Source organism: Rhamphochromis sp. 'chilingali' (genome assembly GCF_963969265.1).
Source record: "Rhamphochromis sp. 'chilingali' genome assembly, chromosome: 5".
Classification (NCBI taxonomy): domain Eukaryota; kingdom Metazoa; phylum Chordata; class Actinopteri; order Cichliformes; family Cichlidae; genus Rhamphochromis; species Rhamphochromis sp. 'chilingali'.
This window is the reverse complement of record NC_137932.1, coordinates 24740101-24755313: the sequence shown is the minus strand read 5'-3', so window position 1 is coordinate 24755313 and position 15213 is coordinate 24740101. Positions and strand designations below refer to the sequence as shown.

General features: G+C 42.3%; 1 protein-coding gene across 2 annotated transcripts; it reads left to right on the top strand.

Annotated features, from left to right (window-relative positions):
- The first annotated feature begins 4189 nt into the window (after positions 1–4189).
- On the top strand, positions 4190–11730 carry LOC308397189 (uncharacterized protein). 2 transcript variants are annotated; one of them, XM_080882997.1, is made up of 5 exons: positions 4190–4562; positions 4911–6750; positions 7243–7331; positions 9448–9557; positions 11280–11730. In XM_080882997.1, the coding sequence occupies exons 3-5, from the start codon at positions 7279–7281 to the stop codon at positions 11672–11674; spliced, it is 558 nt and encodes a 185-aa protein (XP_080739123.1). In that variant the 5' UTR covers positions 4190–4562; positions 4911–6750; positions 7243–7278; the 3' UTR covers positions 11675–11730. The 2 variants fall into 2 exon arrangements, with proteins under 2 accessions (XP_080739123.1, XP_080739124.1); XM_080882998.1 differs by lacking the exons at positions 4190–4562; positions 4911–6750 and having other exon boundaries at positions 6842–7331; positions 11283–11730.
- Positions 11731–15213: the final 3483 nt, after the last annotated feature.

Genomic DNA, 15213 nt, shown 5'->3' with positions numbered 1-15213 from the left:
TGACGGCCTGGATGAAAGCAGACTTGGATCATTGGATTTCACCAACGGGAAGCTGCTGTCTGATGTCACAGAGAAGTCATCAGTCAGCCAGCTGCTGACAAACCTCATCCAGGGGAATCTGCTTCCCTCGGCTCTCGTCTGGATAACTCCCCGACCTGCAGCAGCCAATCAGATCCCTCCTAGACGTGTTGACAGGGTAACAGAAGTACGAGGCTTCACTGATGCCCAGAAGGAGGAGTACTTCAGGAGGAGATTCAGTGATGAAGAGCTGTCCAGAATCATCTCCCACATGAAGACATCCAGGAGCCTCCACATCATGTGTAGAATCCCAGTCTTCTGCTGGATCACTGCTACAGTTCTGGAGCACATGTTGACTACAGAGCAGAGAGGAGAGCTGCCCAAGACCCTGACTGACATGTACTCACACTTCTTGTTGGTTCAGATGAAGAAGGGGAACAAACATGTGGGGGGACATGAAACAAGTGAGATGGCTGAAAGGAAATTTCTTCTGAATCTGGGGAGGCTGGCATTTAAACATCTGGAAAAAGGAAACACCTTCTTCTACCAAGAAGACCTAGATCAGTGTGGTCTGGATGCTACAGAGGCCTTGTTGCACACAGAAGTTTATACGGAGCTCTTTAAACAGTGTTTGTTAATCTTGAAGGTGGCTTTTATTTGTGATTCAGGTCTCAATGTCTCTTTGTGTATACTTATATGCAGAAGTAACACAAAAGAAGAAGTGGGAGCTGGCCTGACACCAGTAACTGACTTCCAGTGAAAGCTTTGGCTAATAATATTTTTTAGCGAACATTTTTCTTGTAAAACAAAGGGGGGCCTAGCAAAAAAGGTTTGGGAACCACTGCTCTACAAGGTTGGCGAAATAAAAAAAAATGTATTAACATTTTTTTATTTGGACTTTTATTAGTCCAAATTTTTTTATTTGGACTAAAAAAAATGTTCGAAGTGGACTAGGTGCTAATTTTCAGATGTCAGGTCTACATCTAGAATCAAAATGAGCACATACATAAACAACCAAAGTGAAGCATTAAGACAAAACATAGCAACGTCAAACAGCGTCCACACATTTTGCCACAAATACATGCAAAACAACTAAATTGGGCCACAAAAGTGATGTAAATTGACCAAACTAAGACACAAATCAGACAAAAACAGATGCAGGATGATCACAAACAGACACGTCGGCTACAAACTGATGCAAAATGACTAAAATCACACGTGTAACACTTTCTACATATTTGACAACAGAAGAAAAACACAAACAAACTTGGAATGCATTTTTAATTTGGATTTTTTTTATTTCATGCCGAATTAGATATTTTAAAAATCAAGCCAAAGTCTCCTCCCTGTTTGTACTGTAAGGTCAAAGCCCTACTGTACTACAGAGAACCCCAACAATCAAATGATCCCCCTCTGAGCAAGCGCGAGGCGACTGTGGGGAAGAAAAACTCCCTTTAACAGGAAGAAACTTCCAACGGAACCGGGCTCAGAAGGGACGGCCATCCGCTGCGACCGGTTGGGGGGATGGAAATCAAAAGGAGACGAGATGGCGTGAACTACAGTTCTAAAATTTGGATTTGAGGGCTGATCCCAAAATTTTATGGTGATGTTTTTAAAAAAAGGATTTGGTGCTAAAAGTCTGCTTCAAGATTTTAAAAGAAGCAGGGCAGTGGGAAAAGCCAAAATGGTCATTTTAATGATCTCTGGCTTTAGTGAACCACCTGAAGGGTTTTAGCAATGTTTTTCCCACCGCAGAAAAAAACCTGGATATTTTGGACGTCTTTGGGGGACCCGGGATGACTCCGAGAGTGATTTTTAGATGTCTAATCAGAGCCTCATCAAAAGATGAATCATTTGCCATCAAAGCCTTTAAGACATTGTCTGGGGAGCCAAACTCCTTGATGAGGCGTTTGGCTATTTTCTTGATGAACTTTGTCTTGTCATTTGTCAGACTTGTGGCAGACGCTGTGCTGCTGAGTTCAGGCTGCATTAGATTGCTCAGACGGTTGATGACCGTGTCTATTTCTTTTGTAGTAGTTGCGATCCGAGCAGCAAACTTTTGGGTCTCAGGTTTAGATTTATAGATGACTCTCATGATAAGGAGCAACGCAAGGTCATTGGAAATTTTCTCAACATCAGAAGATGAACCTGACACAGAATCCATCTCTGATATTTTGGAGGAATCTTTGAGAGAGTGTTTCAGGCTCAAGGCTCCAGATGATTTATCTGGAGAAATGCTCCCAGGTTGTGGCATTTGAGGTGACTTGTCAGATGCCACAGAGCATTTATCTGGAGAAATGCTCCCAGGTTGTGGCGTTCGAGGTGACTTGTCAGATGCCACAGAGCATTTATCTGGAGAAATGCTCCCAGGTTTTGGTGTTGGAAGTGATGCACCAGATTCTTTTCCTCTGCCATCTGAATCAGGGCTTTTTTCCTGTGTTGTGGTCTGTGCTCTTTTAATAAAGTTGTGGATGTCTTCCAGGGCCCCAGAAATCTTGTCCATTTGAATCATTTGATCTTTCTCTTCATTGCAGAAGAGTAAAAGCTTCTGCAAAAACCTTTCTACTGTGTCATCTATGAGGACATAGAGGACTTCAGCAGAAATGCGACGCTTTGAGCCCTGTACTGATTTCGGAGTCCTGGAGATGACCGTGTCTGAGAGGGACCTACCCATTAGAGGTATGGGGATTTGATAGCCTCGATCCACCGTAAGTAGATCAAACAGGTTTGCCACTAAGTCCTCCGTAAAATTCCTGATATGCCCACTATTTTTAAAGTCCCCCAAGGTCTTATCGATGAGGAAGAGTTCTTCTTTCTTTGTTAATTTGTCAAATAACTGATTAACGTCTGATCTAATGACGTTAAAGTCGACTGAAGAAGAACGTTTAATTGCGGTTCCCAGGCTTGCCGTATGTCGAGAAGGGGAGCGATGAGCCTCTGTACTCTGGGGAGCAGCCGTTTCAGGTACTGACCCTGGGAGAATGAAAACTATACTTTCATTGGAGGGCGCAGTTTCCTTCTTGGGGTGATTGCAAATGTTTTGTAGACAAACAAAATGTTTCCTGTTTGCCTTTATTCTTTTTTTCAGCTCTGTTTTCATTTTTTCAAATTGTTTTTTTGCAAACATGGAAAAGTTGTGTTTGCGTGCTTTGAGCCTGGCGTGTGAGGTGGATGGCACACATTTGGAGAAGAAGTGTCTCACCTTGTGGATAATTAAGCCTGCATTAAAGGCAGGTTTGGGTAAGTTACATTTCTCACAGAGCTCTTCACTGCTTGAATCCATGTTAGCAAGTATCTCACCTACGATGTCAACTGCAACCATTTCTACTGGGGTTGGAGCCTGGATACTTTGTGTTTCTGCAGTGGGTTTTATATGGCTTTGTGATTCTTCTGGGAGCTCATCTTTATCTTTTCCTGTCATCTCTCCATCTGAGCTCCTTGTTGACAGAATAACAGAAATCTCTGCGATTGCTGATTTCACTGATATTTTTGAACCAGTACGTTCTGTACTGGAATGAGACCCATTTGTCCCACACTGGCAGCGCAGCTTACATGCTGCATACCTTTTCAGGCATGAGGCAGCGCAACAAACCATGCGGTGTAGTTTCTTAATACTACTAAATTTGCCGCTAACATAAACGGCAGGGTCTACTGGGAAATCGGGGCTTTTTTCAATCAGTGCAATGGTTGAGCTGACCTTTTCTGAGATCTCTTCCTCAACCATCAGCGTCAGCTTGTCAGCGCTCTTATCTTGCTGTTTTGAGACATTAAGAGCGCCGGCGATGGCAGCTGAGATCGAGTCTCCGAGGGACACCCTTATTTTCCCCTCATCCATAAACTCTTCCCTTATCATGGGTTCCTGAATAACAGGAAGGGCAATCTCCAGGATGCTGGCAGAGGCGATCTGAATGATTTCAGAAATCATATCAGCGAGCACGGCATGGACGCTGGAGTCGCATTTTCCATTTTCTATAATGCTCCACTGAACTTCAGAGAGCCTTTCAAAGCACCTGTTGATTGGCGGGATAATCTGGTCTGGTGTGACCACGATTGAATTTTCGTTGATGGTTTCCATTGTTGTGTCACAAATTAGATTTTCTCCGTTTGAGCGTGTGAGAATTTTCTTGTATTACAGAGCGCCGACTGCTGAACGTTTTGCAAACAGATGAGCATCGAGTTCTGATTTTTCTGTCTGAGAGCCGTTATTTATAGGCTCGGTTGTCTGTGACGTTACTGACAGACCAGCGCGAACGCCTTTGATCTGCCAGTGACGTCACAAGAAACGCACGCGGAGAGGCGGCGTTCCTTGCGCGCTCACAGATTTGAATGACGCTTTGGAGTTGACGGCACGCCGCAATGCATTGTGGGAGCCCGGCACCATTTTCGGGGTCTACGAATCAAAACAAACACGCTGTGTTGGAACGACGATTACAAGATGCTTAAAAGCAGTTCCTGACCCACCAGGATTCATTGGAATCATAGGTTGGAGGACGTTTTGGGGAAATGGCCGACGGTCGAAGCGGAGAAGAAATAAACTCTTAAAAGTTAGTTCTGGGTTTTTATCCCACTTCATATATACACCAGGACACATGTTAGCATAATGAAAGAATTGTAGAATTAAGTGGAGTCAACAACAGCAGCATAGTGCAGTCATATCACAAATGTTAGCGTAATGAAAAAGTCTTACAAAGTCAAATTTAGCTAACCTTCGGCTAAGTTACGTGACGTTAGTGATATCGCCACTTAACGCGGCTCTTTGGTCGGTTAGTTAGTGTCATCCAGGGAAGACGGACGTTGTTTTGCTGTGCTGTATTTTTATGTGAAGTGTATATATTTATTTTTTATATTGCATGTATTTTGTGCAGTGTTTTATTTAGTTTGCATGTTTTTAGTTGCCGGCAAATTGTCCTGGAGAGACTCCGCCTTTTCCCCCGTTTTTACTAATTGGACACACCTGAGAGAAAAGAAAAGGTAATTTACAGAGTGCTCAAGGACACATAAGAGGTTTGGAGCCGGTGTTCAACAAAAATGTAACACGGAGAATGCGAGACAGACAGAGGAAAGACACAGACGATCAGAGGGGAGAGCGAGAGACGATCAGAGAGTAGAGATGATCAGATGGAGCAGACGACCAGCGACTGGGAAGAGAGATTACCAGCGACTGGAAAGGGGAAACGATCAGAGGAAAAAAAGGCAGATGACCAGCGACTAGGGACGCGTAGCGGCAGTCTGGTGGCAATAACGACAAGAGCCAGCTCGTGCACTGCGGGAGAACAGAAGCAGTGAGACCGCGGTGCCGATTGCAGTTTGAGGAAGCGGCGGGCGGAGTTGAGAGCTCTGCCCACCCGGGTAAGTCTTTGACTTATCCTTTTTATAAAGTAAACTGCCAAAGGAATAGTGACTGCCGCTCCCTCCCTTTCTTCAGTGCACCAGGACGTGGAATGCGGGGAGGAAGGCGAGGACTCCGCTGGGTTTCCCTCTTTTAATACTACGCTGGACCTCTTAGTTTTCTGTGACTTTTAGGCCGTGGTGGATTCCACTGGACTTCTAATGTTGTGTGTTATTGATTTTTATTGTGTCTTCCCTTGGCCAAGGTTGTTTTAATTCATTTTATATTTTTAACTATTTAAACATAATAAATTATATTTTTAATTCTACAGTTTTTGTATCGTGTGCTTTTCCCTCGGCGGCTCCACTGCTCTGCCCGCTTTGAGGAAGGTTTCCTTCCTTTTAAAAAACACAAACCATCTTGGAAACATAATCAGCCTTTCCGCTCCGGTGTCATATTAGTTTAGGTTTGTGCCGAAGCTGGGTCTGTTTGTCAGTGTGAAGCCAAACGTGCTTTAACGTTTTAGGAAACACCGAGCAGACGGTTCATACTTGCCAACATTCAAAGGGCTGTTGGGGGGGGCAAATATATTTTACAGTGTTTATTTATTCGACAAAATACGTTAAATGTCACCGTTATTATTGGCTGGCCGGAAACAGCGGGGGTGTCCAAATTCAGAGGCTGCTTCCACCTGAGGACCCGCCTTCGCGGTCTAAAGAAAGCCGCGTAGTACGTCACGAGCTCCCTCGGTGGAGTGAAACTGCGTCTGCTCCTTGCTGTCTAAAATATAACCGGGCGCTGGCGTCAATTCTCCACCGTCTCACACTTTGTTTAATCAGTTTTCTGTTTGACGTTTATTCAGCTTTGTGAAAACCCCAGAGGACCCCTCCCGAGGGATTAATAAAGTTACATTTAAAGGAGCCAGCATCAGCTGAGAGATATAGAGGAGAACAGGGGGACAACAGACAGCTCTCTGTAGTTGACAGACTGGTAAAAACATTGAAAACAGTTTTTAGATATTTGCTTCCTGTATTTGCAGAAGTATCTCCAACACAAACTGTAACAGCTGCATGCAGGGAACCACTCAGTCATGTTTATCCTGCAGGACAGGATCTGACAGGGAAAGAAGGAAAAATAAGGGAACCACGGACAACTTTGATAATGCTTTGATTTATCCACAGTACATTTAGTTCAAATATTGTTTCCATCACAGAGGGATTGTGCTGGTTTCAGTGGGGAAAGTATGCAGCTCATTTAAATGTTCAAAGAGCTGTGAAAAGTTGTCCGTTCATAAAGTGTGTCAGTATTTTATAAGGATGCCATGTTTCTGTATCATCTCTCTCCTGTCAGAGCCTCTTCCAAACATCAGCCTGTTTAATGCTCTCATATCTTCAACATCTCGAGTAAATTATACTGCACAGTTTTCTCTCCAATAAAAGAATATTTACTGCATGAGTCTGTTTTCCATTTTATCTGAAACATTCAAGGAGGAGATCTTTTACTGTATTTTGGTGATATTGCCCTTAAATGTGACTAAAGCTTTCATACAGTGGTGATCACGGACATAACTCTGAGATCAGTCTGACTGAACTCTGAAAATCACTGAGTGTTATTTCACAGAACCATAATTAGATTAACTCAAACGGAAACACGCGGTGTTAAACAGTAGTATAATTATCATTAACTGTCAAAGTAAGTGCGTATTTTGCTTGTTTCCGTTTCCATCAAAAATCGAATTAATTAATAATTGTTTGATTTGTGTTGATGAAGGCCTGCCTCCTTCTCCTCACAGTCACTTTTTACGAGACCATGAGTGTGTTTCATTTTTTGTTCTGTCAGTCTTGGATGTGACTCCTGAAAAGAGATTCACCATGATTCTGGTTCTCCTTTCACAGTCAGTACTGCTGGTTTCTCTCTCAGACTGACTGAAGATGAGTGATCTGGAGTCTCCAGGATCCAGCCGTCTGTCTGTGACCGACACAAAGTAAGATACTGTCTCTAATGTACACGAAGGAAATAGAGAACATAGGTGAAATCAGTATGTAGAAACAATTACAAGTTTAAAAGGACAAGTAAGATTGAGTGGGAGAGGACTGGTTTAACAGGAAGAAGAGAAAATTCCACAGTATCCGTGCAAAAAGTTTCACTTTGAAATCTTTAAAAGAATGTGGACAAACAGGTGGACTTGGTGTCAGTGGAGTTTACTCCTGGAAGTTTGAGATTATGATGATTATTACTTCAAAAACACCTGTACAGACGTTTATCACTCATTCCATACCAGCGCAGTGCCCAGTAACACTTTGAGGTGACTGGAGCTTTATATATAAAATGAATGCAGTCCGATCAGTTTATGAGAATAGTCAAAGTGACTTTGGTAATATTAGTTGCCAATTTTTAGTTGGTATTGGTTTGTAAGATTAGTTTAAAATAAAGACTTCATTTTAACTGAATTTTGTTATGTCTCAAGAATTTGGACGTTTAGCCTTAAGGACAAACCTAAGGAGGAGGTTGGACTTTAGAGTTGAGCCCAGAGATGTACGGCTGATTGAGGGGCTACTTTTTGTCATCAAACTAAAAAGAAATAAAATGTAGGCTTAGAAGACACGGTTGGTTGTTTGGTTCAGCATCTCTGAATATCTTCAGAGCTGTAGAGGCTTCAGAATGTAGAAGTTTGGATGGAAACTCCAAATACTTGAAGCCCACAAGATGCATCTTTAAAAAGTCAAAAAGAAGCGAAGAATTGCTGTCGCTAAAACCAAAATAACATTTATAACAACAACAAAAGTGTATGATTTGGTAATATGATTGGAATGGAACAAATGGATTCTGAAAATCAGAGATTGAGTTTCCAAGTGAATAATGCAGCTGAAAAATTTTCCTGTTATATGAAGACTTTTAACCTGTAGTTCAGTATTGATCTGCCACAGTCAGCGAACAAAACTGCCAAAAAGGAAAAAGACATTAAGATCCTCAAAAGCTTGGCATAATATAGTCATACATTTTCACCTGAATACATCTGCCCTGTGCAAATCCGTTTCGAAGGCCTTTGCAGCTAATAATGGTCAATATATTAATTTAAAGAACACAGAAAAACAGCTGGTTCTTTTTCAGGGTTTCATAGCTTTTTTGTGTAGAATGCCAAGCTTTAATATTATAGAGATTTGCAAGTATCTACAAAGCATGATATGATGTGAAGTTCAACATCTGGGACATGTGTCCCGCTATGCATTGCAGAAAATGACTCAATCTCTTAGTACAGCAAACAAACAATGCAGGAGGGCGGGAAAATAATGGTCTCCTCTGCCGTGGCATCAGAAGTTGAGAATTGACGGGACAAAGTGTTGGGTTTCTCGTTTTGGGTTGCCGGGTCTATAGATCATAACACAGTTGAACCAAGCAAAGGAGAGGGCCCACCTGGTTTGTCTTGAGTGGCTGCTGTGAGATATGCAAGATGCTTGTGGTCAGTCAAACGATGAACAATGAGCAGGTGTTCTGCTCCCTCCCGCCAGCTAGCAGTTCCACTTCTCCCACGTCATAGTTTTGCTCAGTTCGAGAAAGACAGCAGAAGGGAAAAAGCTGCATTTTCCCTTCCTTGTTCTGGAACAAGATGAACTCCATCAACGATAAATTGTTGGGTGGTCACACACAGCTGACTGCAGCTTTCCAGTCTTATAAACAGTACATTTGTACAATGACTGAAACCAGCCCACTGGCTGTGACGTCAGTTCCTTGATCATGAATATGCAAATTGTCATGACCATTGATCAACAATCATTGATCAAAGACCATTGATCGTGGAATAATCTTCCACACTGCACCTAACGTGACAAACTGAAAGCAGTCATTGGGTGGGAAACCTTGAGGAGAACACTTTTGACCTTAGAGAAGAGCTCTGCATAGAAAAGGATCAGGTTTGAACTTAGTTTGTGCAGCTGTACCTTTAACTAAGGCAAGTTCCTGCATCAACTCGTCCTGTTGTCTTTTTGAACTGTGCTTCACTATTCACTACAGATGAATGCACTGTAAACACCTGCGTGTGAGTCACTTTGGTCACTTTGACAGTTGCACTGGTAATAATAATTTTCCCTTTGTGTCCTCAGAGAGAACAGTGATGTTGGTGTGGAGGAGGAGGAGCAGTTGTCCTGCTGTGCTTTGGGTCAAGATGTCTCAGAGGATTCAGTCGCTACCAGTTGTGGCATCTCTGTCCAAAGTAAGAGTCGGTATCCGTGTGCTGATGAACACATTTTTGAAAACTTGACTTCTTGTTTTGTAGGTGCATGAAAAAGATTTCATTCGATTTTTTATGGTATAGGTTTTTTTCCTGTTTTACTTTGAATGTTGTTTCCTTTCATGTCTCACGTTAGTTTTACTTCCTGCTTTGTGATTGTCTTAATTATTTTTCACCTGGTTTGCTAAAGTTCAGCTGTCATGTTCCCCACCTGCTCACAATATCAGGCAATCCTCAATATATACTACTCAAAACAATCAGAGGAACACACTGAAAACATAATGGCTCTCGCGCGGAGAAAAACATGCTGGAGATCAATACTGATGCAAACTGGGTGATGTGTTAGAAACGAAAGGATTCAATTGTTTGTTGGAAATAAATGATCAAAATACTGGATACTGGCTGAATCCAAATACAAACAGAAAATCAGAGTAAAAAACGCTGCAGCAGGCTTTTCCATTTGGCTCTGATTTCATAGCAGCAGCTCAAAATGAAATAGTTTGTATGGCTGCGTGTGCTGCTGGGCCAAAAGTTTAGCTGGTCATTTGTAGATTTTTAGATGAAATAAAAAACAAAAAAAACACTCAACAAAAGATCATCTAAAGAAGAGCAGAGTTCATGTACACACTTTATTAAGCAGCTACTGTACAACAAGAACAGAATCATGTAAATGGCCAAACAACAGCAACAGTAATCCCAGGGTGTAGCACAGCAGGCAAAGAGACGCAGTAGCACAGAGAGAGTAAAGGATCACATGGAGAACAAATGGAGCGCGCTCACGAGCCCTCTCTTCGTACAGAGCCAGAAACGTCTGACCCACAGAGCTCACTAAGACGACAATAACTCGTTTTTCCCACACAGATTACATATAACATCACACTGAATGAAATTACATGTAGCAGATTACATGAACTATATAAGATGAGGATTCGCGTATTAAGCATATTCAGAACTATTTCCTTCCATTATTTTCTTGGGTTAACAGTTTTTGTTGCTTTTCTGCTATCGCTTAAATTTTATTCATATAGCACCAAGTCACAACAGCCACCTTAAGGCACTTTATAGTGTTAGGTAAAGCCTCAGTAATAAAGCCTCAGACAACTCCCTACGAGCAACGACTTGGAGACATTAAGAAAGAAAAACTCTCTCTTTGTACAGTCGAACACTGAGACGGAACCAGGTTCAGTGACGGGCCGCCATCCACCACGACTGGTTGGAATGAGGGGAGGAGGGCAGGATAAAACCTGCAGGCTGAGAGCAAAGTGCTCCATCTATCTGATATGATACTGTGAGGCCTCTCAGATAAGATGGGGCTGTTTTATTATGGCCCTTTTTATGTGAGAAGCATTTTGAATTCAGCTCTGGATTTAACAGGGAGCCAATGATGTGAAGCCAGTATGAGGGGGATTTTCCCTCCTCTTAAAATGTCTCATTAGGAACATTTTTAACAGTTGCTTCTTGTCTCTGCTGTGACAAAAAAAGGTTCTGATTATGAATCAAAATGTTTTAAATAAGTCACACACTGGTTATAACTTAATGCCGAAAATGTCATGTTACACGATTTACTATTTTCTGAAGCTTATTTACAATTTACAATGCTTAACACCATTCCCATCCCTCCCGTCAAAAGATAAAAGTCTGTTTTTCATGCAGTTTCACACACTAAAGACATTTCATTCTTTTTGGTTTCTTGTTGTCAATCAGCAGATGCGAGTCTGGAAGAGGTTTTAGAAGAATATAAGATCAGTCTGAGGAGGAGGTTTGAAAGTGTGACTGAAGAAACTGATAATACAGGAAGTGGAACCCTCCCGAACAGGATCTACACTGAGCTCTACATCACAGAGGGACAGAATGAAGACGTTCATAACCAACATGAGGTGATGCAGCTGGAGACAGCTTCCAAGATGGAGGCTCTTGATGACATTACAGTCAGGTGTCACGACACCTTTAAAGCCTTACCTGACCAACAGAGACCCATCAGAGTGGTTCTGACCAACAGCGTCGCTGATCAGAGACGAGCAGTACAGTCTTCTGGAGCTGCTCCATGTTTTCCATCCAACATTACAGAAGGTCACAGCAGAGAAGCTCGCTGTCTGTAAACTTTTGTTCATCTTTGACGGCCTGGATGAAAGCAGACTTGGATCATTGGATTTCACCAACGGGAAGCTGCTGTCTGATGTCACAGAGAAGTCATCAGTCAGCCAGCTGTTGACAAACCTCATCCAGGGGAATCTGCTTCCCTCGGCTCTCGTCTGGATAACTCCCCGACCTGCAGCAGCCAATCAGATCCCTCCTAGACGTGTTGACAGGGTAACAGAAGTACGAGGCTTCACTGATGCCCAGAAGGAGGAGTACTTCAGGAGGAGATTCAGTGATGAAGAGCTGTCCAGAATCATCTCCCACATGAAGACATCCAGGAGCCTCCACATCATGTGTAGAATCCCAGTCTTCTGCTGGATCACTGCTACAGTTCTGGAGCACATGTTGACTACAGAGCAGAGAGGAGAGCTGCCCAAGACCCTGACTGACATGTACTCACACTTCTTGTTGGTTCAGATGAAGAAGGGGAACAAACATGTGGGGGGACATGAAACAAGTGAGATGGCTGAAAGGAAATTTCTTCTGAATCTGGGGAGGCTGGCATTTAAACATCTGGAAAAAGGAAACACCTTCTTCTACCAAGAAGACCTAGATCAGTGTGGTCTGGATGCTACAGAGGCCTTGTTGCACACAGAAGTTTATACGGAGCTCTTTAAACAGTGTTTGTTAATCTTGAAGGTGGCTTTTATTTGTGATTCAGGTCTCAATGTCTCTTTGTGTATACTTATATGCAGAAGTAACACAAAAGAAGAAGTGGGAGCTGGCCTGACACCAGTAACTGACTTCCAGTGAAAGCTTTGGCTAATAATATTTTTTAGCGAACATTTTTCTTGTAAAACAAAGGGGGGCCTAGCAAAAAAGGTTTGGGAACCACTGCTCTACAAGGTTGGCGAAATAAAAAAAAATGTATTAACATTTTTTTATTTGGACTTTTATTAGTCCAAATTTTTTTATTTGGACTAAAAAAAATGTTCGAAGTGGACTAGGTGCTAATTTTCAGATGTCAGGTCTACATCTAGAATCAAAATGAGCACATACATAAACAACCAAAGTGAAGCATTAAGACAAAACATAGCAACGTCAAACAGCGTCCACACATTTTGCCACAAATACATGCAAAACAACTAAATTGGGCCACAAAAGTGATGTAAATTGACCAAACTAAGACACAAATCAGACAAAAACAGATGCAGGATGATCACAAACAGACACGTCGGCTACAAACTGATGCAAAATGACTAAAATCACACGTGTAACACTTTCTACATATTTGACAACAGAAGAAAAACACAAACAAACTTGGAATGCATTTTTAATTTGGATTTTTTTTATTTCATGCCGAATTAGATATTTTAAAAATCAAGCCAAAGTCTCCTCCCTGTTTGTACTGTAAGGTCAAAGCCCTACTGTACTACAGAGAACCCCAACAATCAAATGATCCCCCTCTGAGCAAGCGCGAGGCGACTGTGGGGAAGAAAAACTCCCTTTAACAGGAAGAAACTTCCAACGGAACCGGGCTCAGAAGGGACGGCCATCCGCTGCGACCGGTTGGGGGGATGGAAATCAAAAGGAGACGAGATGGCGTGAACTACAGTTCTAAAATTTGGATTTGAGGGCTGATCCCAAAATTTTATGGTGATGTTTTTAAAAAAAAGGATTTGGTGCTAAAAGTCTGCTTCAAGATTTTAAAAGAAGCAGGGCAGTGGGAAAAGCCAAAATGGTCATTTTAATGATCTCTGGCTTTAGTGAACCACCTGAAGGGTTTTAGCAATGTTTTTCCCACCGCAGAAAAAAACCTGGATATTTTGGACGTCTTTGGGGGACCCGGGATGACTCCGAGAGTGATTTTTAGATGTCTAATCAGAGCCTCATCAAAAGATGAATCATTTGCCATCAAAGCCTTTAAGACATTGTCTGGGGAGCCAAACTCCTTGATGAGGCGTTTGGCTATTTTCTTGATGAACTTTGTCTTGTCATTTGTCAGACTTGTGGCAGACGCTGTGCTGCTGAGTTCAGGCTGCATTAGATTGCTCAGACGGTTGATGACCGTGTCTATTTCTTTTGTAGTAGTTGCGATCCGAGCAGCAAACTTTTGGGTCTCAGGTTTAGATTTATAGATGACTCTCATGATAAGGAGCAACGCAAGGTCATTGGAAATTTTCTCAACATCAGAAGATGAACCTGACACAGAATCCATCTCTGATATTTTGGAGGAATCTTTGAGAGAGTGTTTCAGGCTCAAGGCTCCAGATGATTTATCTGGAGAAATGCTCCCAGGTTGTGGCATTTGAGGTGGTTTTTCAGATGCCACAGAGCATTTATCTGGAGAAATGCTCCCAGGTTGTGGCGTTCGAGGTGACTTGTCAGATGCCACAGAGCATTTATCTGGAGAAATGCTCCCAGGTTTTGGTGTTGGAAGTGATGCACCAGATTCTTTTCCTCTGCCATCTGAATCAGGGCTTTTTTCCTGTGTTGTGGTCTGTGCTCTTTTAATAAAGTTGTGGATGTCTTCCAGGGCCCCAGAAATCTTGTCCATTTGAATCATTTGATCTTTCTCTTCATTGCAGAAGAGTAAAAGCTTCTGCAAAAACCTTTCTACTGTGTCATCTATGAGGACATAGAGGACTTCAGCAGAAATGCGACGCTTTGAGCCCTGTACTGATTTCGGAGTCCTGGAGATGACCGTGTCTGAGAGGGACCTACCCATTAGAGGTATGGGGATTTGATAGCCTCGATCCACCGTAAGTAGATCAAACAGGTTTGCCACTAAGTCCTCCGTAAAATTCCTGATATGCCCACTATTTTTAAAGTCCCCCAAGGTCTTATCGATGAGGAAGAGTTCTTCTTTCTTTGTTAATTTGTCAAATAACTGATTAACGTCTGATCTAATGACGTTAAAGTCGACTGAAGAAGAACGTTTAATTGCGGTTCCCAGGCTTGCCGTATGTCGAGAAGGGGAGCGATGAGCCTCTGTACTCTGGGGAGCAGCCGTTTCAGGTACTGACCCTGGGAGAATGAAAACTATACTTTCATTGGAGGGCGCAGTTTCCTTCTTGGGGTGATTGCAAATGTTTTGTAGACAAACAAAATGTTTCCTGTTTGCCTTTATTCTTTTTTTCAGCTCTGTTTTCATTTTTTCAAATTGTTTTTTTGCAAACATGGAAAAGTTGTGTTTGCGTGCTTTGAGCCTGGCGTGTGAGGTGGATGGCACACATTTGGAGAAGAAGTGTCTCACCTTGTGGATAATTAAGCCTGCATTAAAGGCAGGTTTGGGTAAGTTACATTTCTCACAGAGCTCTTCACTGCTTGAATCCATGTTAGCAAGTATCTCACCTACGATGTCAACTGCAACCATTTCTACTGGGGTTGGAGCCTGGATACTTTGTGTTTCTGCAGTGGGTTTTATATGGCTTTGTGATTCTTCTGGGAGCTCATCTTTATCTTTTCCTGTCATCTCTCCATCTGAGCTCCTTGTTGACAGAATAACAGAAATCTCTGCGATTGCTGATTTCACTGATATTTTTGAACCAGTACGTTC

What these genes read in the sequence shown, in the direction of transcription:
- LOC308397189 (XM_080882997.1), top strand. Translation starts at nt 7,279, where the DNA reads ATGAGTGATCTGGAGTCTCCAGGATCCAGCCGTCTGTCTGTGACCGAC. An exon ending in CTGTCTGTGACCGACACAAA is followed by an intron (nt 7,332 to 9,447) that starts GTAAGATACTGT and finishes TTGTGTCCTCAG; the next exon opens with AGAGAACAGTGATGTTGGTG. An exon ending in TTGTGGCATCTCTGTCCAAA is followed by an intron (nt 9,558 to 11,279) that starts GTAAGAGTCGGT and finishes GTTGTCAATCAG; the next exon opens with CAGATGCGAGTCTGGAAGAG.